Source organism: Pelophylax lessonae, assembly GCF_965119305.1.
Source record: "Pelophylax lessonae genome assembly, chromosome: 9".
In the NCBI taxonomy this organism is placed as follows: domain Eukaryota; kingdom Metazoa; phylum Chordata; class Amphibia; order Anura; family Ranidae; genus Pelophylax; species Pelophylax lessonae.
Window position 1 is genome coordinate 137,772,094 of NC_138776.1, and position 24,275 is coordinate 137,796,368.

The window sequence follows — 24,275 nt, forward strand, 5'->3', positions numbered from 1 at the left end:
TCGTTTGCCCGTCATTTATTTTTTACCCAAGGTCCACAAGAACCCCGTTAAGCCTCCTGGGCGTCCCATAATTAGCGGGATCGATTCCCTGTGCTCCCGGATTGGTAAATATGCGGACGAGTTCTTGCAGCCCTTGGTTAAGCAAATCCCATCCTATCTTAAAGACACTACTCACGTTCTAAATCTTCTAGATGAGGTCTCCTGGAAAGAAGGGTACATCATGGCTACAGCCGACGTAGCGTCGCTGTACACCATAATAGACTATGAACAGGGACTAGAAGCTGTAAAATATTATTTAGACCTGTGGAGTCCTTTGCTTCAGGAACAAAAGAGTTTTGTAATAGACATGATTAAATTCGCTATGTCACACAATCTCTTTTGGTTCAATAACACCTTCTATTTACAGAATAGGGGAGTCGCGATGGGGGCCAAATTTGCCCCCAGCTTGGCCAATCTATTTATGGCCAAGTGGGAGGAGGATGTCGTTTTTAGTGACCGTCCGCCACAGCTGATTCTGTGGCGGAGGTACATTGACGACATCCTCCTCCTATGGGATGGCAGTGCCCCCTCACTCGACTCCTTTTTTCTGGTTTAAATGTCAACAACAGAGGCATCAAACTGGATCACACCAGTAGCCCTACTAACATCACTTTTCTTGATTTGAATTTGGTGGTACAGGGTGACAAAATTGTAACCACCACTCACTTCAAGAAAACGGACCGGAACAGCTTCATTCCACGTGACAGCTGTCATCATCAATCTTGGCTTAATGCCGTCCCAAAAGGCCAGTTTCTGCGGCTACGCAGAAACTGTACCCGACAGGAGGACTTCTTACTTCAGGCTAACATCCTTAAGGCTAGATTCATAGAAAAAGGGTATGATGCAAATCAATTGGACGCCACCATTAAGGACATAGTAGCCGTAGATAGGTCGTCTTTATTACGTCCAAAACTAAAGGGAAGTGAAAATGAAGGTTTTAAGAACTCGTTTGTCACTTATTCGACCCAACATTTTCTGATTAAGAAAATTATCAAAAAACATTGGCCGGTTTTAAAAAATGACCGGATTCTGGGCCCTATGTTAGCCGAACATCCCAAAATTATTTTTAGGGGGGTGCCTTCCTTGAGACACAAAATAGCCCAAAATGTTATTGAAAGACCTATCCAGCCCACCTTTTTTGGTGACTTTAAAGGCTTTTACCCATGCCGTAGATGTAAAATCTGCGTTCTCAACTCCTTCAAGGGAAGGAAAATTGAGAAATTTACATCCTCTGCAACTGGACGAGAGTACAAGATTGACTTACTTATCACCTGCTCGTCCACTAATGTTTTATACATGCTTCAATGCAAGTGCGGGCTACAATATGTGGGACGCACGACGAGGAAATTACAAGTTAGACTGGGTGAACATGCAGGCAATATCAGGAAGGGCTTCCCAGGCCATAGTGTATCAAAACACTGACCAGTGTCATCACAATAACCCTAAAAATACACTATTCATAGGGATTGCTAAGTTTACACCTCATTGGAGGGGATCCAATGCAAGACGAGAAGTATCCAAAATGGAGACTCGCTGGATCTACACCCTCAAATCTTACAGTCCCTATGGGTTAAATGTGGAATGGGATGTAAATGCTTTTATTAACAATAGTTGATTTTATATATTTTATCTTTTTAATTCATTTGATTGTTTATACTTTTATGTTTGAAATTTACTGTTGGGAGATCTTTATGGAAATGTGTCTATGAGTTACACTTGTTGTGATATACATCTCGCTGTAATTTTTATAAATTAGCTTTTTTTTTTATAGGGCTGTCATTAGCCATTTTATATATTTTATTATCTTTATTGTCAGCACTTTACACGGTTTGTGTGAGATCGTCACTGATCCCCCCCCTTTTTTATTCACATTTTTTTCACACTCTTTTCTCATATATGAGGTTATTCACATATGTTTTCATTAATATGAACACCTTTTATAATTTGTGGTTTTAGTTTCTCAAATTTTTTTTCACATGGTTTTAGTGGTTTATATATTTTTCAGGTGTTTTAAATGCTACACCATTGTGGCCACTAGATGGCGTTTTTTGATTATTCTCTATTCAGCCAGATGAAATAGACACATTGCCTTTAAATCTCAATATAATTCATATATTTTAAGACGATCCAAATTTATTGTAACCCTAATATTCCTTTTGATTTGATGTTTTTAGAATATTATTATTCTCGTTATTTCGATTGTTTAAGAACAACCAATGAGCGGACTCCCTGATTTGGGTATTACTATTATTTGCCCGGTTATGTAATCTCATTAGTTACCAATAATAGATATTTTCCTGGAGGATATTTAGGTAATAGATTCCATCCAAAAGAGTATTGGGCAATAAAAAGAGTTTTCCCCATATTAAAAGCTCACCCCCTGTGCTAATACTAGCAGTGGGAGGAGCGATATGTTAAAGACTGTTTACTTCCTCCGCTCCTTGGTCACATGACTTCCACCGATGCGTGTCTTTTTGCTATCCCCGCCGGAGGTGACGAGTGTCACTTCCGCTGGCGCTTGTCTGACGGACGAACGTCACTTCCGCTAATCGCGGATTGGTGGGAGCTCGTCTTCACCAATAGGCGCTCTTGATTGGTTGACGCCACTTCCGCCGACTGCGGATTGGTAGGCGTTCGGCACCATTACAAGGTGTTGGTCGCGCCTGATTGGTTGACGAGCGTCTCCTCCGCTGATCGCGGATTGGTGGACGCCAGGTATCATTAAAAATTATAGACATGCTATGGCGAGGTTCCGGACCAATAGGCGGACACGTGGGGCTACTTTAGGCGTGTGAGTTGCGTCTGGGGTCACGCCCAGACGAAGTCTATTGAGACGAAACGTTGGCGACTCCAGACGCAACGTCCACACGCCCCCTGAAAATTAGCCGGCCTTCATTATCCTTTGCTACTTGGGATTGTTCGCGGGACGCCGCACCTCCATCCCCTGTCTAGCGATTTGATAAAGCTATTTTATTCTTGAGAAAATGTGAGTAATATTTTTTTAATAAAGTGGAATATTATTTCTAAAACGGGATTACGCTATGGGCTTCGCTTTCTTTTCTTTCCACACATTCATTTATGCTGGAGAAAAATATTGAGGAGTATGAACCCTACATTGATCTGCTACATGCTTTTTGAGAGGTGGTCTACTTGCATCGATTAAGCATCCCTTTAACATCAGATCTTCAGCGGCCTTGATTAACAGCTGGGAGAGGCTGACTCATTAAGTTGAGCAGCCAAGGAAATCTGGTAAGCTGCTTAATATATCCCATCACCGAGGTGTCCCCTTCCTTCACATACCCTGGGTGTCACGGGTCGAATCACTTCTTGCAATATTGTACACGTGGATTTATGATCTTATTCTATATCATTTATATTGGGACTTATTCATTTGGACACTTCTTCTCTTCGTTATACACATCATTGTGATTAGTAGTTTTTTCCATTCATTTGGACACTATTTATCAATTTTGTGATCATCAATACTTTTAGCGCTACACTTTTATGTTTTAATGTACCGCTTTTAGCACAAAAATTCTGACGTAATCAGACTGCCAGGGATGTAAAAAAAAACTGTACCATCTGGTATTGTATGAGAAACCTTTTCGTGCTTGTCAGATCGGACGAACTGTCGTGATTGGCTCTCGAAAGCTCTGTACTAATGACTCAATCTTTGTACGATCGCTTCGAAAGCAGTAAATGGTGAATGACCCTATAATAACAAATGTGAAAATTAAAATCAATAAATCACCCCAAAGTGTGTGCGTCAAAGGAATAATAAAATAAAACACATAAATGCTAATGAATAGAAATAAATACTAGGGGTGAATCAGTGCAAAGATTCCAAGTGTCAAAAACCCCCAGAAAAATAGGAATGAAAAAAAAAAACTGAAGTCTTGTACACAAACTGTATGGCTACAAAGCCCAGCTCAACTTCTGCCTCAATCAGGCAAGCCTCCATGGATATAAATGTAAAAGCACCTTTCAAGATCATCAAAGATTGCCGACATGCAGTGATGTTTGCAAGGAGAAAGAAAGATTAATGCAGCAGTAGTAAAGTCGAAGCCCTCCTGCTCACAGTATATGTATTAATTGTCGGGTCATGTGTGACATCAGTGCTCCTGGTGACGTCACATGACAAAATGCGTTTTGGTTGCGTTACAGCATTCCTGGACTAAATACACACACTGTGTGCAGGAGGGCTTTCACTTTACTACTGTGTAATAAGGCTTTTCCTCCTGGACAGCATTGCTTGTCAGCAACATTTTGGAGATTGAGAGGTGCTTTTATTTGTAAGTGTATTACAATTTTTAATAAAGTGTTTTTAGTGATCACAGTGAGCAATACGGTCTGTCATTTCTATCTTTGAACTTGAAGATTACATATCATCCATGGAAACTTGATTGAGGCATTAGTTGAGTTGGGCTTTGTAGTCCCACAGATTAATAATCTGGGCCGCATATATGGAATGGATCTGGTTTTAGACATTAGTCTTATGCCTCGTACACACAATCATATAATCGGACGACCTATCATTCGCATTTTGTTGCATGATACTAGTATCGAATTCAACAATGCGTACTAAATGTATGATATTTTTTTTTTTCCCCCCGTACGATTCTGGAAAAGCTTCCTGGTTGCATAGCTACATATCGGATAGTGCAAAACAAAAACAATGGCAGCCAGGCCTTTTCCGGCTTGTTTTCGTGTTTCTGATCATGCGTGGTCTTTGTCTATCGATTTTTAGTGAACGCATACTGTACTGATTAAAGGATTGTCGCTCGCTAGGCTATCGCATGACAAAAGTTTTCGTGTTTGTCCCTTGGGATTTTGTTGGACGAAATGTCATGCTCGGCTGTCGAAAGCTGTGTACGAACGATCAGATTATCTTGCGATTTAAATTCTAAAGCAATTTATTTATTTTTTTCGTACGATTATCTGATCGTGTGCAAGAGGCATTACTCTTGGTTCTGGTGCTTGACACTTGCTTATTTGAGCTTTGTAGTGAAGGTCAATCCAGAAGGCTTAGCATGAGCCCTATGGGGTTGGCGAAAGTCTTTTTCTTTTGAGAATACATCTGATCACCATTGAAAAGTCATTTTTCCACGTTTTTTAAATTTTGAACTTTGTGCTATGCATATCAATTTATTTTATGATGTTCACTTTTTTATAGATTTGTATAAATACACATTTATATTTTATATTTAACACAGCCCAGTCCACTTTTGAATTATACATACACATAGCATGTGAATTTGGATCGTAGGATAGTGCAGCACGTTTCTACTAACATTGTCAATTTATAATTTTTTTTTGGGTGCAGGCAGCTTAAATATTTATGGCTGTTGTACCACTTTATTCATGCAAACTTTTTTTTCCTTCAGTTAAGTTTTAAGATTGTCAACACTGCCCAGTGGGCCTGTGCTGTTTCAGAGTCTGAAATGCTAGCTGTGGTGATTGGGGAACACGTTTTTATAACTGTTTTTTTTTTTTCAACTTTGAAAAGTCTTAAGGTGTCTTTAGTTGTAACACAAACTTTTAGTGCACAGAAATTACCAGATATGTTGAGTGATGTTAGTATTTTATCCTTTTATAAATACTATAGTTTAATGACATTTCCTGTTTTAAGGCAGTTAAATTAACTTATTGATAATTAGTTTCTTCATTATACAAATGTTTTTTTTTTTTCTTCTTCTTTATCCTACAGAATGGCATACCCATATCAGCAGCCATCAGGGTTCCCTGGATACCCAAGCTATCCAGTAAGTATTTTCCAAATGTGTTTGCTATTACTTCTAATGCTGTAAATTGCATAATTATAACTAACACTCTACAGTTATTGCATCACTTGAAATTTCAACATACAGTGCATTGCAAAAGTATTCGACCCCCTTGAACTTTTCGACCGTTTGCCACATTTCAGGCTTCAAACATAAAGATATAAAACTATTTTTTTGTGAAGAATCAACAAGTGGGACACAATCATGAAGTGGAACGAAATTTATTGGATATTTCAAACTTTTTTAAAAAATAAACTGAAAAATTGGGCGTGCAAAATGATTCAGCCCCTTTAATTTCAGTGCAGCAAACTCTCTCCAGAAGTTCAGTGAGGATCTCTGAATGATCCAATGTTGACCTAAATGACTAATGATAAATAGAATCCACCTGTGTGTAATCAAGTCTCCGTATAAATGCACCTGCACTGTGATAGTCTCAGAGGTCCGTTTAAAGCGCAGAGAGCATCATGAAGAACAAGGAACACACCAGACAGGTCCGAGATACCGTTGTGGAGAAGTTTAAAGCCGGATTTGGATACAAAAAGATTTCCCAAGCTTTAAACATCCCAAGGAGCACTGTGCAAGCGATAATATTGAAATGGAAGGAGTATCAGACCACTGCAAATCTACGAAGACCTGGCCGTCTCTCTAAACTTTCAGCTCATACAAGGAGAAGACTGATCAGAGAAGCAGCCAAGAGGCCCATGATCACTCTGGATGAACTGCAGAGATCTACAGCTGAGGTGGGAGACTCTGTCCATAGGACAACAATCAGTCGTATACTGCACAAATCTGGCCTTTATGGAAGAGTGGCAAGAAGAAAGACATTTCTTAAAGATATCCATAAAAAGTGTAGTGTAAAGTTTGCCACAAGCCACCTGGGAGACACACCAAACATGTGGAAGAAGGTGCTCTGGTTGAAACCAAAATCAAACTTTTTGGCAACAATGCAAAACGTTATGTTTGGCGTAAAAGCAACACAGCTCATCACCCTGAACACACCATCCCCACTGTCAAACATGGTGGTGGCAGCATCATTGTTTGGGCCTGCCTTTCTTCAGCAGGGACAGGGAAGATGGTTAAAATTGATGGGAAGATGGATGGAGCCAAATACAGGACCATTCTGGAAGAAAAGCTGATGGGAGTCTGCAAAAGACCTGAGACTGGGATAGAGATTTGTCTTCCAACAAGACAATGATCCAAAACATAAAGCAAAATCTACAATGGAATGGTTCACAAATAAACATATCCAGGTGTTAGAATGGCCAAGTCAAAGGCCAGACCTGAATCCAATCGAGAAACTGTGGAAAGAACTGAAAACTGCTGTTCACAAACGCTCTCCATCCAACCTCACTGAGCTCGAGCTGTTTTGCAAGGAGGAATGGGCAAAAATTTCAGTCTCTCGATGTGCAAAACTGATAGAGACATACCCCAAGCGACTTACAGCTGTAATCGCAGCAAAAGGTGGCGCTACAAAGTATTAACTTAAGGGGGCTGAATAATTTTGCATGCCCAATTTTTCTGTTTTTTATTTGTTAAAGTTTGAAATATCCAATAAATTTCGTTCCACTTCATGATTGTGTCCCACTTGTTGTTGATTCTTCACAAAAAATGACAGTTTTATAGCTTTGTTTGAAGCCTGAAATGTGGCAAAAGGTTAAAAAGTTCAAGGGGGCCGAATACTTTCGCAATGCACTGTAAATGGCACCTCTGCCTTCTGACATGTAACTAGCATGCAAGTGTACAGTATGCATAGAAGCATGTACTGTAACATTTCTACTTTTGACAATATGAGGTTTTCTTAGACTGATGAGTGTATTGAAATACTTTTTTATAAACGGTTGTAGAAAATAGTCTAACTGTATACAAAACAATAAGAAAAAGTCAAGCTATGTGACAAATTTTCTAGTCTCTTGCGTGAGCATAAGGGCCCATTCACACCTAAAACAGTTGGCTGCATTTCTGGCTGCACTCATAGACAGCATAGACAGTCCAGAATCAAGGTAATCCTATGGGCATAATTCACATTATTAATGTATAATAAATCTGGGCTACAGATATGGGATCTAATTAGTTTGCATCAGCAGCAAGTTCTGTATCACAATATACACGGTTACCAAAAGTATTGGGACACCTGCCTTTACATGACCTTTAATGGCGTCTCAGTCCGTGGAATATTGAGTAAGCCTGCCCTTTGCACCTATAACAGCTTCAAATCTACAAGGTTTGAGTGTGTCTATGGGAATGTTTGACTATTGTTTCAGAAGCGTATTTGTGTGGTCAGGCGCTGATGTTGGATGAGAAGGCCTGGCTCGCAGTCTCAGCTCTAATTCATCCCAAAGGTGTTCTGTCTGGTTGAGCTCAGGACTCTGTGCAGGCCAGTCAGGTTCCTTCACCCGAAACTCGCTCATCCATGTCTTTATGTACCTTGCCTTGTGCACTGGTCCAAATCATTTGGTGGTGGGGGGTTATATTGTGGGGTTATTTTCAGGGGTTGGGCTTGGCCCCTTAGTTCCAGTGAAGAGAAATCTGTCAACACTGCCCAGTGGGTCTGTGCTGTTTCAGAGTCAGATTTTCAGTGTACTAGCTGTGGTGATTGGGGCACAGCATTTTAATACAGAAATGTTGGCTTACTGAAAATCATGTCCATGTATAGTATGCACTCATTACTTGGTTGGGGTTCATTTTGCATGAATTACTGCACTCATGCACTCATGTGGCATGGCATAGAGGCGATCAGCCTGTGGCACTGCTGAGATGTTATTGAAGCCCAGGTTGCTTTGATAGTGGCCTTCTGATTGTCTGCATTCTTGGGTCTGGTGTCTCTCCTCTTCCTCTTGACAGTACCCCAAAAATTCTCTATGCAGTTTAGGTCAGGTGAGTTTGCTGGCCAATCAAGCACCGTGATACCATGATCATTAAACCAGTTATTGGTACTTTTGGCAGTGTGGGCAGGTGCCAAGTCCTGTTGGAAAATGAAATCAGCATCTCCATAAAACTGGTAAGCAGAGGGAATTATGAGGTGCTCTAGAATTTCCTGGTAGAGGGCTTCACTGACTTTGGACTTTAAAACAGTGGACCAACACCAGCAGATGACATGGCTCCCCAAATCTTCACTGACTGTGGAAACTTCATACTGGATCTCATGCAACTTGGATTCTGGGCCTCAGACTCTGGGACCTTGATTTCCAAATAAAATGCAAAGTTTACTTTCATCCGAAAAGAGGACTTTTTCTCTGGCCAATATAGAGAGATAAAAAACAGATCTAGTGCTCTCCGTATAGTAAATAAAGCAAGGTGTTTATTCAAGTTGCACTTACATGACAGAAGTTTAAATCAGCCAAAAGAGGCACGATATACAACAATCCAGGACGCTAGTATCGAGGGGATGTGACGTCAGGCATGCAGGCTCCGCCCCCTATGTGTTACTTAAGCATCAACTTCCTCAGTAGGGGTGGAGATTGCACTGCCTCTGCATTAAATATATGGCTAAACCGGCCCATAGGTATTTCTGATTGGTCCATACTTGTTACACTTGACCCCGGACATCGGAAGCTACTCGCATCAGAGACTAATGCTCCGTGACACAGGAAATAGGATTCTGGCAGTTCCCCTCCGTGGCACAAGAGTAAACTCCAGATCACAGCGAATAGTAACAATATATAACTCCGTAGTCAGCACCCTCTCATCATACAAACCCCTCTTGCATACAAAGAATCATTAAACATTGCTAAAATTCCTAAAAATCCAATTTAATGCACAAAATTATAAAGAAATATGAATCCAATGAAGAATCAAACAAAAATTAAACTAAATAAATAAAAATAAACAAAAATAAATAAATTAAAATAAAATACACATAAAAAATATAATAAATAAATAGTAAAAATAATAAAATAAAAGTAAAATAAACAAATAATAAATAGAAAAATAGAAAAACTAATTAAAAAATTAAAAAAAAGAAAAATCAAGTTAAAAATCAGGTTAAAAATCTCACAAATCCCTATGGATAAAATTGAGCACAACTAAATCACAAATATTATTTATCACTGATAAAACAGTTCCGGTCGAAGTCCACATTTAGGCCCCTCGGAACTAAGACTTTGGTCTCAAAAATCCAAAAAGATTCCCGCCTACTAATTTGGCGGATATAGTGACCGCCCCTCCAATGTTTTTTAACATGTTCAATGCCCCAAAATTTTAAGGAGTCTGGTTTTCGGTCATGTACTTCCCTAAAATGTTTGGACACACTATGCGAGACTTCACCTTTTTTAATGTTTTCCACATGTTCAGCCATTCTTGCGTTCAAGGCTCTAGATGTACAGCCCACATATTGGAGTCCGCACCTGCACTCCAACATGTAGACCACACCGACAGTAGTACAAGTAATCAAATCCTTGATTACATATTCTTTACCTGTACTGTTGGCCTTAAACCTTTTCCTCCTTTTTTTCATTGTTTTTAGTGTGGCTGCAAACGCCACATCTGCCACAGGCATGAAAGCCTGACAGGAAACTAAAAAGAGTATTAGTCTTCCCAATAGGCGGGTCAATGACCCCTGGAGCTAGACGGTCTTTCAAAATGGGGGCTCTTCTATAAATACATTTTTGGCTGTTCTGGTAGATGTGGTCCCAGGACCCTATCCTGTTTTAAAATATTCCAGTGACGTTTAACAATGTGTTCTACCTGTTCATATTGAATGTTAAATTCAAACATCCTCTTCAAATCCATATTAGGAGATAATGATAAAGATTTGGGAGTGTCACCTAAAAGCGTGTCTCTTCCCCATTGCCTCAACTGCCCTTTTGATCTGCTAGAACTTTGTTCATATCATATCCTTTGTCACGAAACCGTTCGACAAGGATATTGGATTTTGAGTTAAAATCAGCTTGATCAGAACAGTTCCTACGTATCTGGATCAGCTGTCCCTTAGGAATGTTAAATAACCAATTCCTATGGTGGCAGCTGTCCATAGATAGGTATGAATTCCTATCTGTTGGTTTAAAAAAAGTTTTTTGTTTGGATTTGTCCTTGCCCTTTAAAAATGTCCAGATCCAGGAATTGTATGTTGTTAGAACTCACTTTCCATGTCAACTCTATTTCTTGAAATGTGTGAAAGGAGTCATTATCTCCCTTCCACACAATCAGGAGGTCATCCATAAACCTCTTGTAACACAAGAGTTCTGCTGGGCGGTTATTAAGAACCACTTCATTTTCCCACCGGCCATGAATAAATTCGCTACACTGGGGGCAAATCTTGCCCCCATTGCAACACCCCTTATTTGAAGGTAATAGCTTCCAGCGTACCAAGAATAATTATGGTTTAAACAAAAATCTAAACACTCTAAAATAAATTTGGAGTCTTCCGCTTCCAGCTCTGAGTGGCACAAGGCCCACTTGACCGCATCCAAAGCTGCTTGATGTCCAATAATCGTATATAGTGAGCCAACATTGGCTGTAGCCAAAATGCATGTATCAGTGTCATTCAGAGACTAGAGGCATTGAATGGCATGCTTAGTATCCTTTAAAAAAACTTCTGTTTGCATAACTAGGGGTTGCAAGAAGAAATCTATATATTGGCACTTAGGGAATCAATCCCATTTATAATCGGTCTTCCGGGAGGTTTATTCGTCGGGTAATTCCAACCACCCTGGAAATGGTGATTGGATCCCTGATGGCTCCCCCAATACCCCCTCCCCCTTCCTCTATAGGCACCTCCTCTCCCTGGCCTTCTTCCTCTCCAGTTACCTCTGGGTGGGGGATGTGAGGTCGTAGTCTCAGTATGATTGACAACCATATTCCTCTCCCCTCCTCCCCTGGGGTAAACCTTCTTGGTCAGTGGTGCACCACTTGTTGCCGGTGGTACCCTCACCTCCCTTGTGGAGTGCTCTCCCAGGATGCGAAGGGTAAATCGTTTTTGAGGAGATGTTGCCATTTGAATTCCTCTTTTTCTTTAAAATCATTCATGTCACGAATACATTTTTCTCTTACGTCCTCCGACAGTCGCCGCCTCTTCATATTCGTCACATATGGGGTATTAGACTTTGCTCCGAAGGAGTAGCTAGGCAACAGAATATGTTAACATTAAAGCTTTTAACATATCCCACCCTCAAGGGGTGGTCCCCTCAGTCAATACCCTCCTACTTCCTGCAACCATATCTCAGTTTTAATGTCTAGCTTGTCAGGAGTGGCTGGCTTTTTCTGTGCTGGGGCTTTCTGCCCCAGACTTTCTTCTTTTTGAAATTTTGTTTGAGTTTTCTCTCTACCTTTTACTTAGCTGTTATTTTTGTCAGCGTTAGTTAGTTCTTCTGATGAAGAGGATCATGCGGGCTGGGTCTCGGGCTGATCCCCCTGGTCGCAGGTCGTGGGTCAGTGGCTTCCCAGCCTGCCATCGAGCGTTCAGCCAGGTAACGCTCCTGGCACAGTGAACGACCCATCCCTGTTCGGTGCAGGGATGATTGGTGAGGTGGCTACCTCACTGGACGCTGTGCGGTTTCTTAACCCCCATTTTGTGCGTCTTGAATTGCGACTCTCCCTGCCTCATGTGCAGCGGCTTGTTCGCCTGTGCGGGTCCCCCACGCCATTGTGAGGTAAGTGTATCTATGTGGGGGCCTGTTTGTCTGGGGGGGTGTCAGTCTGGGACTGTGTAACCTGCCTCTATTCACACTGCTTGTCTCCCTATCTCTCGGCTGCATGCTGTGGGCTGCAAGGGGGGGGGGGGGGAGCTGTGTGACACTGTGTGTGTCAGTCTGATCAGTGTGTGAAGCTGTGTGCTGTGGGGCATGTTTTTTTTTGGCATGTTTGGGCATATACAGCGATCGCTGCGGCGATCTGACATGTATTCTTATACAGGGATGTCATGTGTGCATTACTGCACTGTGGAGCGGCGGTTTCGGCGCCAAACGACGCCATTTTGCCTACACTCGCTCCGGCCGCATGTTTTACATGCATGGCGGCCATTTTCTTGTAGCCTCCATAGGCTTTCATAGAGCGCCCTGGCAGCATCACTTCCTCTTTCCAGGAACACCGATCGAGGCAGCAGCAGCGGCGAGGGTCTCCTCAGGTTTTATCCTTCTGTTCTTGCTATCCATTGCCTGTGTTCAGTTTGCATATTCCCTGTGGGGGTCTCATTGTGCTTGAGTGTGGTGCGGTGGGCTGCGCTTGCTTAAAGGGGCAGTTAACCCTTTATTGTACAGCATTACAGGGGCAATGGATTCTCAGAAGGGCAAATTTCCTACCGCCTTGGTGGAAAGCCAGGGGACCGCTGTTTTCCCCCCCAGGGGGGGATTTAGCCACTATTGTGGCTGGCCTTGCTGCTCAGGTACAGATGCTGGTGGCTGCTCAATCTACTAAAAGGCCCAGAGTTGCTCTTTCCTCTGATTCTGAGGGTGAAGGTGATGGGGCTGTTATGGCGGGGGCCTCCTTATCGGGGTCCCGCTCCTCCCTAGATCTAGTGGGGTCTGAGGTGGAGGCTGAAGTTGAGGGGGTTGATAATTCTCCCCCTGGCTCGCCTGAAGAGCTTGCAATCATGGATGAGTTGATTGCTTCCATAAAGCAAACGCTGCGTTTGCAGGATGAAGTGTGTCCCCCCGCCGCCTTGGCGGCTTATGGGACGCAGAGAAAACGCAGGACGCCGCAGGTTTTTCCCTGCAATGATGATTTTCAGCGCGCTGTTAAGGAACAATGGCGCAATCTGCGCAAACCTTTTGCTGTACCAAGTAGATTCAAGCTACGTTATCCTTTCTCCCCTTCCACTGATGAAAGGTGGTGTGTGCCTCCCCCAGTGGATCACGCAATTGCGGTTTTAAACAAAGCCACTGCGATTCCTGCAGAGGATTCCCCTGTGTTCCATGATGCCACGGATAGGAGATTGGAGTCTCTTGCCCGTCATACTTATTCTGTTACGGGTTCTATGCTTAAGGCTCTGTTTGCTTCTCTCATGGCGGCCCAGGCGATCGCAAGTTGGACGCAGATGCTTAGGCGCGTCCTAGTGGCCGATTCGGCCTCGCCGGCGACCCTGGATATGGTGGATCAAATCCACCAGGGTGTCATGTATCTGTGTGATGCGGACCTGGATCTGGTTACGTTGGCTGCACGTGTGCACAGCGTGGCGGTGTTGTCTCGCCGCCTGGTTTGGTTAAAATGTTGGTCGGTGGACCAGTCCTCACGTAAGACCTTAGCCAATCTACCTTATGATGGGTCTCGCCTTTTTGGGGAGTCCTTGGATGTGTTGATTAAGGGGATCACCGGGGGTAAGAGCACTCTCTTGCCCCATTTCCCCAAGGCTAAGGGGGCTTCTGGGAAGAAGCGTGCTAATTTTCGGCCCCCTCAGGGGTCCTTTCGTGCCTTCCGGCCGCACTACAAGGGCAAGCCGTTCAAAGGTCAAGGCTCTCAGAAGAAGCCCTGGTCTGGGAAACAGAAGTCCGGTCAATCCGGATCTGCAGCCCATAACAGTTCGGCCTGAAGGGGCGCCCTCACCCAGTTTTGGGGTGGGGGGACGCTTGCTCGGTTTTCTTCAGCCCTGGTTGGCCCGTGTGCGGGACAGATGGGTTCAGGAAATCGTTCGGTCTGGTTACAAGATCGAGTTTCTCTCTCGGCCGGAGAGCAGATTTTTTCCCTCAAATCTTCAACTGTCTCCAGAGCGTTTGCGGGACCTGCACCTGGCGGTGCGGGACCTGAGGGCTCAGGGAGTGGTGGTTCCGGTGCCTCATCGGGACAGATTTCGGGGGTTTTATTCCAATCTGTTCACCGTGCCCAGAAAGGAGGGCAAGGTTCGTCCAATTCTGGACTTGAAGGCTCTGAACCGCTCTGTGCGGGTTCGCAAGTTCCGCATGGAATCCCTGCGGTCGGTGGTGGCTGCCCTGGTTCCGGGGGAATTCATGGCCTCCATCGATTTGAAGGATGCGTATCTTCACATCCCCATTTTCGAGGGTCACCAGAGGTTCCTTCGATTTGCCATTGCGGAGGATCACTACCAGTTCGTGGCGTTGCCTTTTGGTCTCGCCTCGGCTCCGCGGGTCTTCACCAAGGTGCTTGCACCGGTTCTGGCATTATTGAGGGCCCAGGGCATTTCTGTCCTGGGGTATCTGGACGACATTCTGGTTCGGTCTGCGACCAGCCAGGGTCTGGAGAAGGACCTGTCTGTCACGATGCAAACTCTACAGGAGTTTGGTTGGACGATAAATTTTCCAAAGTCGACACTGAGTCCGTCGGTTCGTCTTCCCTACCTGGGAATGATTCTGGACTCGGTGCAGGCGAAGGTCTTCCTGCCGGAAGACAAAACTCAGAACTCTTCAGGAGGAAGTCAGGTCCCTCAGGGACGTTCCGCACTCGTCTCTGCGGACGTGCATGAGATGTCTGGGATTGATGGTCTCGGCCTTCGAGGCGATTCCCTTCGCCCAGTTTCACACGCGGGGTCTCCAAGCGGAGATCCTGTCCAGGTGGGACGGGCAGCCTCAATCTCTGGATCTTCAAATCTCGTTGAGTTATCGCACCAGAAGAAACCTTCTGTGGTGGCTCCAGTCCCCCTTGGTGTCCGGGGGCAAGTCGTTTCGTCCTGTCTCGTGGACGGTGATCACCACGGATGCCAGCCTGTCGGGCTGGGGTGGTGTTCTGGGCGTTCTGTCCGCCCAGGGAACTTGGTCGGAGGGGGAGTCTTCCCTTCCGATCAACATTCTGGAATTGCGTGCGATAAGTCTCTGTCTTCATCGCTGGACGGACCGGCTGCAGGGCTGCCCGGTTCGGGTGCAGACGGACAATGCCACGGCGGTGGCCTACATCAACCACCAAGGGGGCACCAAGAGTGCCCGAGCGGCTCGAGAAGTGGCCGACATTCTGTCTTGGGCCGAGACTCATGTCCCGGCGATAACGGCGGTTCACATTCCGGGGGTGGAGAACTGGCAGGCGGACTATCTGAGTCGCCAGACCCTGGATCAGGGGGAATGGTCTCTCCACCCGGCTGTCTTCCAGATGTTGTGCGCGAAGTGGGGTCTTCCAGATGTGGACCTGTTCGCGTCTCACCAACAAGGTGAAAAGGTTCGTGGCAAGGACGCGCGACCCTCGGGCAGACGCGTCGGACGCGTTAGTGGCCCCGTGGCATCAGTACAGGCTGATGTATGCGTTTCCACCGATTCAGTTGCTGTCCAGGTTCCTTCGCAGGTTACACTCGGAACGCAGCACGGTGATTCTGGTGGCACCGGACTGGCCTCGCCGGTCCTGGTACGCAGACCTCGTGAATCTGGCGGTCTGCCTCTTCGAGACGATCTACTGTCTCAAGGACCGATTATACCATCCTGCTTTACAGTCGCTGGCTTTGACGGCCTGGCTGTTGAGACCGAGGTCCTGAAGGAGAAGGGTCTCTCTCCGGAGGTCGTTCATACTTTGATCAACGCGAGGAAGTCTTCCTCGGGGAAGGTTTATTACCGTACTTGGAAGGCCTATTTTGCCTGGTGTGAGTCCAGGGGGTTTTCACCCCGCACGTACTCGGTTTCCCGTGTGCTGTCTTTCCTTCAAACGGGAGTTGATCAGCGTTTGGCGCTGGCTACGATAAAGGGTCAGGTGTCTGCACTGGCCGTTCTGTTTCAACGTCCCGTGGCTTCCAACTCCTTGGTTGGCACCTTTGTTCAGGGTGTGCGGCATCTGGTTCCTCCTAGGAGGGATCCCTTGCCCCCTTGGGACTTGAATCTCGTTCTGTCTGTGTTGCAACGTGCTCCTTTTGAACAGATCAGGGAGATCTCGTTGTCTATGTTGTCCAAAAAGGTCGCCTTTTTGGTGGCGATCACTTCGGCTCGCAGAGTGTCGGAGCTGGCAGCTTTGTCCTGCAAGTCTCCGTACCTGGTTGTTCATTTGGATAAGGTGGTCTTGCGACCTAATCCTTCTTTTCTTCCGAAACGAGTTTCGGAATTCCATCTTAATGAGGATATTGTCTTACCTTCGCTGTGCGCGAAGCCTAAACATCCAAAGGAGGTGAGATTGCATTCTCTGGATGTTGTTCGGGCGATTAGGGTTTACCTTAAATCGACTGAGTCTTTTCGAAAGACGGACTCCTTGTTTGTTCTTCCAGAGGGTCCTCGGAAGGGCATGGCGGCTTCGGCCTCTACCATTGCCAAATGGATCAGGCAGACCATTGAACAGGCCTATGCCTTGCAGGGGAAGGTTCCCCCTGTGCCTGTGAAGGCGCACTCTACTAGATCTTTGAGTACGTCTTGGGCCTGTCGTCATGGGGCTTCTGTAGCCCAGGTGTGTAAGGCGGCGACCTGGTCGACCGTACACACGTTCACAAGATTCTACAAAGTAGATGTTCAGGCATCGGCGGATGCTTCCTTTGGCCGCAAGGTTCTTAGTGCGGCAATTTCCTAGGGTCCCTTGTTGGGGACCTCTGGCTGTTGGGATAAGTTTTACATTCCCTGGTTTTTTGTCTTTTCCTGGGTTGTTGCTCCTGTTGAGCACTTCTTTTTTCCTGTTGCCCAGCTGGTTTCCTTCCTTTGGTAAGGTTCCTTTCTTTGATGCGGAGACTGCGTTGCCTTTTCGGCGCGGATGCGTTTCCCACCCCTCATGTTTGCACTGCTTTGGGACGTCCCCATATGTGACGAATATGAAGAGGCGGCGACTGTCGGAGGACGTAAGAGAAAACGGAATTTTTGTAAAATCTTACCTGTAAAATTCCTTTCTCTGAGTCCTCCGACAGTCGCCGCCCCCGCCCCTCTTTTGGGGTTTGGTTGTATACTCTACTGCTATTCCACTAAAACTGAGATATGGTTGCAGGAAGTAGGAGGGTATTGACTGAGGGGACCACCCCTTGAGGGTGGGATATGTTAAAAGCTTTAATGTTAACATATTCTGTTGCCTAGCTACTCCTTCGGAGCAAAGTCTAATACCCCATATGTGACGAATATGAAGAGGCGGCGACTGTCGGAGGACTCAGAGAAAGGAATTTTACAGGTAAGATTTTACAAAATTCCGTTTTTCCTTTTCTTTTCTTGTGTTTCCCTGTCTACTTTTTCTAGTCTCTTTTTTTAAGTTCTCCAACAAATTTAGTAAAGTCTGGCGAATCTTTGAACAGTTCTATCTTGTTTTTAAGGTCAGTGATGTTTTTTTTCTATTACCTGTAATTTCTTGCGTTTCCGCTGTAACAAGAATTCCCATCAACTCTTGACCTTTAGAGCTAAAGAATATGAACCATTCTTTCAGGGACTCGTCATCCTCCAGCCCGTCATTCGGGGGGACATCCCACCTGAGACGTCTTGGAACAAGCTGGTTGGAGATATAATGCTCAAAGGACAATATGTCCCACCAGGCCCTGGTTTTCTTATCCATAAGAAAACCTAATTTTTTGAAACATTGAGATAGGTCTTCATGTTTCCTCCTATCTATGTCTCCAGAAAAAATATCATCAATTTTCACCTCTCTAGTTTCAAAATAATTAAAAATCTCCATTGTCTGCTGCTAATATATAGGTGAGAAAAGGCAATCAAAAACAAAATGGGTATATCAGCGCAAAACAATAGTGCAACATATAAAATGTGCAAATATAAAGGTGAAAAACAAATATTATCCAAAATGTATAAATACACAGATATGTATAAAATATTAATGGTGTAAACTCAAAGTAAATGGTGCAAAAAAAAAAAATTACTATATATATATATATATATATATATATATATATATATATATATATATATATATATATATATATATATATATATATATATATATATATATATATATATACTTTGTGTGTATGTAGATGTATACGGTATGTATGTACGTGTGTGTGTGTGTATATGTGTGTATATATATATATATATATATATATATATATATATATATTTTGTGTGTGTATGTAGATGTATACGGTATGTGTGTATGTATATATATATATATATATATATATATATATATATATATATATATATATTAGTGTGTGTATATATCTTGGGATATTTTTTGCACACATTTTAGGGTAATCGCTCATTTTATTTTATTGATTCTGGGACGCATTGTCGCTTTTTTTTTTTTTTTTTTTTGAAGGTTCCTTTATCATTTTTTTACATGTTTTGCACATATTGAGCTTTTTTCATAGTGGTCTTTATTAAACCGACATAGTTCACAGTAGTGCAGTAAAAAAAAAATAGCGCATGCTTTTTTTTTCTGCAATACAAAGGTGCAAAAATGCATACAAAGGCACTTCAAGGCATCACAGTAAACAAACGTCCAGGGAAAGAAAGACGTGACCTCAAAGGACAAATGCAGATAGGACAACTGCAATTAAACACAAACACCCATCGCTTGCAAACATACAAGGAAAAAACATGCAGTAGATGTCCAGTTTCTAGTGTGAATTAGCTCTAATCCTGGAAAATTTGTCAGACTGTACAACAATGGCTTTGAAACGAGGAAGAAGGTATTTACCCACAAAATGAGCTCAGACTGTAATGTGGTCTATATTCACACTGGCATTCCTCTGTTTAGCTTTTTCAGAAGCAGAAGTTACCTGGCATGTATAAATTACCTTTTTTGTTTTCTAAATCCCTTTTTCTTGTGTTTAGATGTGCCTGCTTGTAGGTTTAGCTGCATTAAGAGCCGGTTCACATATGAGCGACCCGACTTCATATCATTGAAGTCAATGCAGGTCGCTCCAGGTCGCCCCAAAGAAGCTCAGGACCCTTTTTCTAAGTCGGAGCGACTTGTGTCGCTCCTATTAGAAGGGGTCCTGTGCTACTCTATGGCAGGCGACCCACGGCGACTTGTCAGGTGACCAGGTCGCCTGACAAGTCGCCCCAGTGTGAACGGGGTCTTAGAGTTTCTAATCAGATCCTGCATGCACAAAATTCTCTGAAAACAGCTAAACCAATTGCACCTAAAAGCAGGTAAATGAGTTTCTATGGCCTTTGAGAAGTCTTTACACCATTTATGTCATTTAGAAATGTCCTCTCAACCCATATAAACTCAGGTTTGACTCTGCCCGTAGGCCCCAACATGTGGTATTTAATACAGGGGATTACTGCTGCTTGATTCCCAGGTGGATGTGGATAGTTGCTGCTGTCCGGCAATGTTTGGATGTAACTGCACGTGGTGCGATTACCGGAGTATAGTGATAAATGATCGTCCCTAGGTGCAAACATATACTGCAGCCATGGGTGATTCTGTCCTTAACAGCAGGTAATCGTGAATCTGCAGACAGCTACAGCCACTGTCTTTGCCCTGTATGGGCTGAGTGAGTGCAACTCTCTGCATCTGTGAATCCAGGCTTCTTGCCCTGACTGGAGTTTAATTCCCCTGTGATTTAAGGCCTAAGGGCAGGTTTAAACCTGCCTTTTGATATGCTTTTAGATGGCATTTCTGAACTGTAATAGTCTGCAAACTCCCGTGAATCCTTCCACAAGAGTACATTGGATGCCTGGTCCAGCTGTAGGGATTCTTGCCAAATGGGACAGGATCCACAGTACCTAGACACTCTGATCCTGTTAAGCCTTGATATAGTGGTTCTGCTCCCGGCGCTTCAACTGTGAAAATCCTTTCTCCCCATGTACTGGACGGTGGTTACAATCCAATGCCAGCCTGTCCAGGTGGGGAGCTGTCTTGGGCATAGATCTGGCTCAAGGGGTTTGGACTCAGGGGTCTTGTCTGCTAATCAATGTTCTGGCGATTCGGGCGATCAGGCTTTGCCTCACCGGGGGCGCCCGGTAAGGGTTCAATCGGACAACGCCATGGCTGTGGCATATGTCAATCATCAAGGGAGCACCAAAAATGCCCTAGCGGCCAGAGAAGGGGCCAGCATTCTAAGGTGGGCAGAACGCTTTGTTCCAGCCCTCTGCTGTGCACGTTGAAGGGGTGGAAAATTGACAGGCGAATTACCTCCGTCTGCAGGCGCTGGATCTGGGCAAATGGTCTCTTTACCCGGAGGTGTTTCTACAACTGTGTGTCTGGTGGGGGACTCCCAATGGGGACCTGTTGGCCTCTCGCCTCAATAGAAGTTTCAGAGGTTTGTGGCAGGGTCTCAAGATCCTCTGGCAGACGCCTCAGACCCTTTGGTGGCTCCTTGGGGCCAGTATCGTCTAGATCATGTCTTTCCTCCACTACAGCTTCTGCCAAGACTTCTGCGCAGAATCAAGGCAGAAGGGATTCCAGTCATTCCGGTGGCCCCAGACTGGCCTCGTCTGTCTTGGAATACAGGCCTAGTAAGACTTGTAGCCGATGCCCCCTTGTAAGACTCCCTCTGAGAAGATCTTTTGTCTCAAGGACCGATTTTTCCATCCTGCTTTACGGTCACTGGTTTTAACGGCTTGGCTATTGAAAGCCATGTACTGAAGGACAGAGGGTTGTCCGGTTCGGTAAATTCCTACACTGTTGAAAGCTAGAAAATCTACTTCTATACTTCTAGGAAGATTTATCAAGTTTTGAAGGCGTACATTACTTGGTGTGAGCCTCTGGGGGAGGATGGGTGTCCCACCCCCCCCCCCCCCCCGTTCCTTTTCGGTGTCCCGTCTGCTGTAGTTTCAAAGAGGTACAAAGAGGTGTAGATCAGCGTTTGCCCCTGGGCACCATCAAGATACCGATTTTCTAGCTTTGGCCATCTTCTGTCTACTCTGGACTCGGCCATTGCCAGAGTGCTCCTTTCTCTGGACAAACTCCAGAAATTGCAGTCTGCAATTCGTCTCCTGCTATCCAGCCGATGGTCATCCCTCTGAACTTGCATGGCGGTACTGGGCCTGATGGGTGCCTACCTTCAAGGCGGTTCGGTTTGCACAGTTCCATTCAAGGTCCCTGCAAGGGAGATTCTGGCCAAACTGGACAAGACTCTGCAGTCTCTGGACGATCTGATCCGGCTGAGCAGGTGAATGAGGGAATCTATGATATGGTGGTTTCGTTCTCCGGCGATTCGGCTGGGCAAATCCTTCCTCCCCTTGTATTGGACAGTGGTCACCACGGATGCCAGCCTGTCCAGCTGGGGAGGCGTCCTCAGAAAAAATTTGGCTCAGGACGTTTGAGTCCAGACTACCGATCAAGCTGGGTGTCAGAATTGGCGGCGTTATCCTGTCATTCACCTTACTTGGTGGTTCTTCGTCCCTATCTGTCGTTCCTTCCAAAGGTTATCTCTGATTTTCATTCGAATTAAAACATGTTGCCTTCCCTATGTCCCAGGCCAAAACATCCAAAGGAAATTGCTTTGCATGTCTTGGATGTGGTCCGGGCGATTAGGGTGTACCTGGCAGCTATGGAGTCTTTTTTTTTTTTTTTTTTTTTTTTTTTTTAAGAAATCAGACTTGCTATTTGCGCCTACGGATGGGCCTTGGGCTGCCACTTCCTCTGCGACCATTTTCCAGATGGATCAGATGGTGATTCAGGCCTATTCCATCAAGGGTCAGGTTCCTCCTTTCCCTGTCAAGGCGCACTCTACAACAGGTGTCAGTGACGCAGGTTTTTAAGACGGCCATCTGCTCGTCGGTACGCACTTTCACAAAGTTCTATAAGGCGATGTGTTGGCATCTGCGGAAGGAAAGAGAAAATGGGATATTTGACTAAACATAAAATCCATTGCTCTGATGTTCATTGACGGACACAGCACCTACCCCTCTGTGGAGTTGTAATTCCTCTGACACTGCTTGTAGCAAAATGGAGTGCCTATTTCAGAGGGAGTATACCCCCTGGGACTGCCCATTGGCGTAACCAGACTTTTTTTTTTCTGACTAGTGTCCTACTCCTGTAGTGGGCAGTATAACCAATGGTTAGGATGATCAGTAGCTATGTCCATCAATGAATATCAGAGAAATGGATTTTACGGTAAGTCAAAGATCCAATTATTTGCAAAAATTTCTGACAAACTAAATCCACTTTTTTTTTTTTTTTTTTTGCATGGTCTGTCTTTTTTTTTTTTTTTTTTTTTTTTTTTTTTTTTTTTTTACCAAAAAAAAAAAAAAAAAAACAGTGGTGATTAAATACCACCAAAGAGCTTGATTTTGTGTGGAAAAAAAAAATATGTAATTCGGTACAGTGTTGCATAACCGTGCAATTATCAGTGTGAGTGCTGAAAATTGGCCTGGGCAGGAAGATGGTAAAAGTGCCCTGTATTGAAGAGGTTAAAAGGGAAATATGGATTTTACATATGAGGTACATCATTGACAAACTCTCTATATAATGAGGCGGTGTTGAAAGCAGCCATTTTCTGACTCTTGTACCCCATACTAGTTTTGCCTCACAAGCTGGGAGCCAGTAAACAGCATGAGTCATTGTCTCCTCCCATCGCAGTATAATCACACAGGAATTTTCAAAAAGTTGTGGGTAACCGGATTTCTAAAGCCCCAGTTTTTTGATCTGCTGTTATTTAAGTCCAGTGTGCCCTTATGGTTCCACTCTAATTGTTTGAGCTATCTGCATGTCAGACCTTTTTTTTTCTTTTTTTTTCTTTTTTTTTTAACACTATATTTATATTAAGAATTTTGCACAGATAAGACTGCTGAGAGAGTGTATACAGATTTTACCATAAGCCATCACAAAGGCAATATGACAACATAAACTACACTGTGAATAATTCCTTGTCAGGATCAAAGCCCAAATGGCAAACTATAGCGCGTATGCATCTCATCTATGATTTTGTTAGAATATTCTTATGGATGTCTCATGTGAAACTTGAGAAATGCTAGATGTCTGTTCTCAGGGCAGAAATTGTATACAAAGGGACAGAAGTGGGTAATTTTTACTTATTCTACAGAATTTAGACACCAGGATGTAATTCCACTTGCTTCCAATTGATAATTGGTTGTATGATCTAGCTAATAAGGCTCTTCTGATCTGTTTAATAGACTGGTGACCCTGCATATGCTCCTGGTGGCCAGCAAGGATTTCCTGGTGGGCCATATCCACCCGCTGGTGGAGGCGCATACCCACCAGCAGCTGGAGGTGGATACCCACAACCTGGAGGATACCCTGCTGCTGGTGGCTATCCTGGTGGGATGCCTTCATATCCTCCTCAAGGTATCTATCTAATCTCTCGCTATCTCTCTCGCTCTATCGCTATCGCTCTCGCTCTCGCTCTATCGCTCTCGCTCTATCTCTTCTCTACACAAAGTGAAACTATCACAAACCTGGGCAATTAGGCAAATTTTAATTGTGCATATGCAGAGTTTAGCTTCAAAATATACATGATCAAATGCTCAGTAGATCAAGAATTCTCGGCAGCCAAAATGATTCAACTTTGGCACTACCCCTTTTGCCATCTGTCCTTTCACTATTTGTCCTTTTTTAATCCAGCCGCCTCATTGACCAGTATAGAGATTTGGGGGGCAGGAGAGGTGTGTACAAGTTCAACTTCTACAGAAAAGTTTTATAAATACATTTAGCTGCCACTTTTTTTTGGAATTGCTGTGGCTTTCACTGAAAGCAAGCAACCACGTTTGTGTAAAATATATTTATATATTTTTTTTTCATGTGCCCAGTTTGACTTGCCCTGGTTTGTGA

The 24,275-nt window shown here is 44.1% G+C and overlaps 1 protein-coding gene across 3 annotated transcripts in view; it reads left to right on the plus strand.

The window, feature by feature from the left end:
- Positions 1-24,275, plus strand: part of ANXA7 (annexin A7) — a 138,619-nt gene that overhangs the window by 29,942 nt on the left and 84,402 nt on the right. For all 3 annotated transcript variants that reach the window (XM_082268068.1, XM_082268070.1, XM_082268069.1), the window contains exons 2-3: positions 5,747-5,801; positions 23,621-23,792. In XM_082268068.1, coding sequence (XP_082124194.1) covers positions 5,748-5,801; positions 23,621-23,792 — 226 coding nt within the window. In that variant the 5' untranslated portion in view covers position 5,747. The remainder of the gene's footprint in view (positions 1-5,746; positions 5,802-23,620; positions 23,793-24,275) is intronic.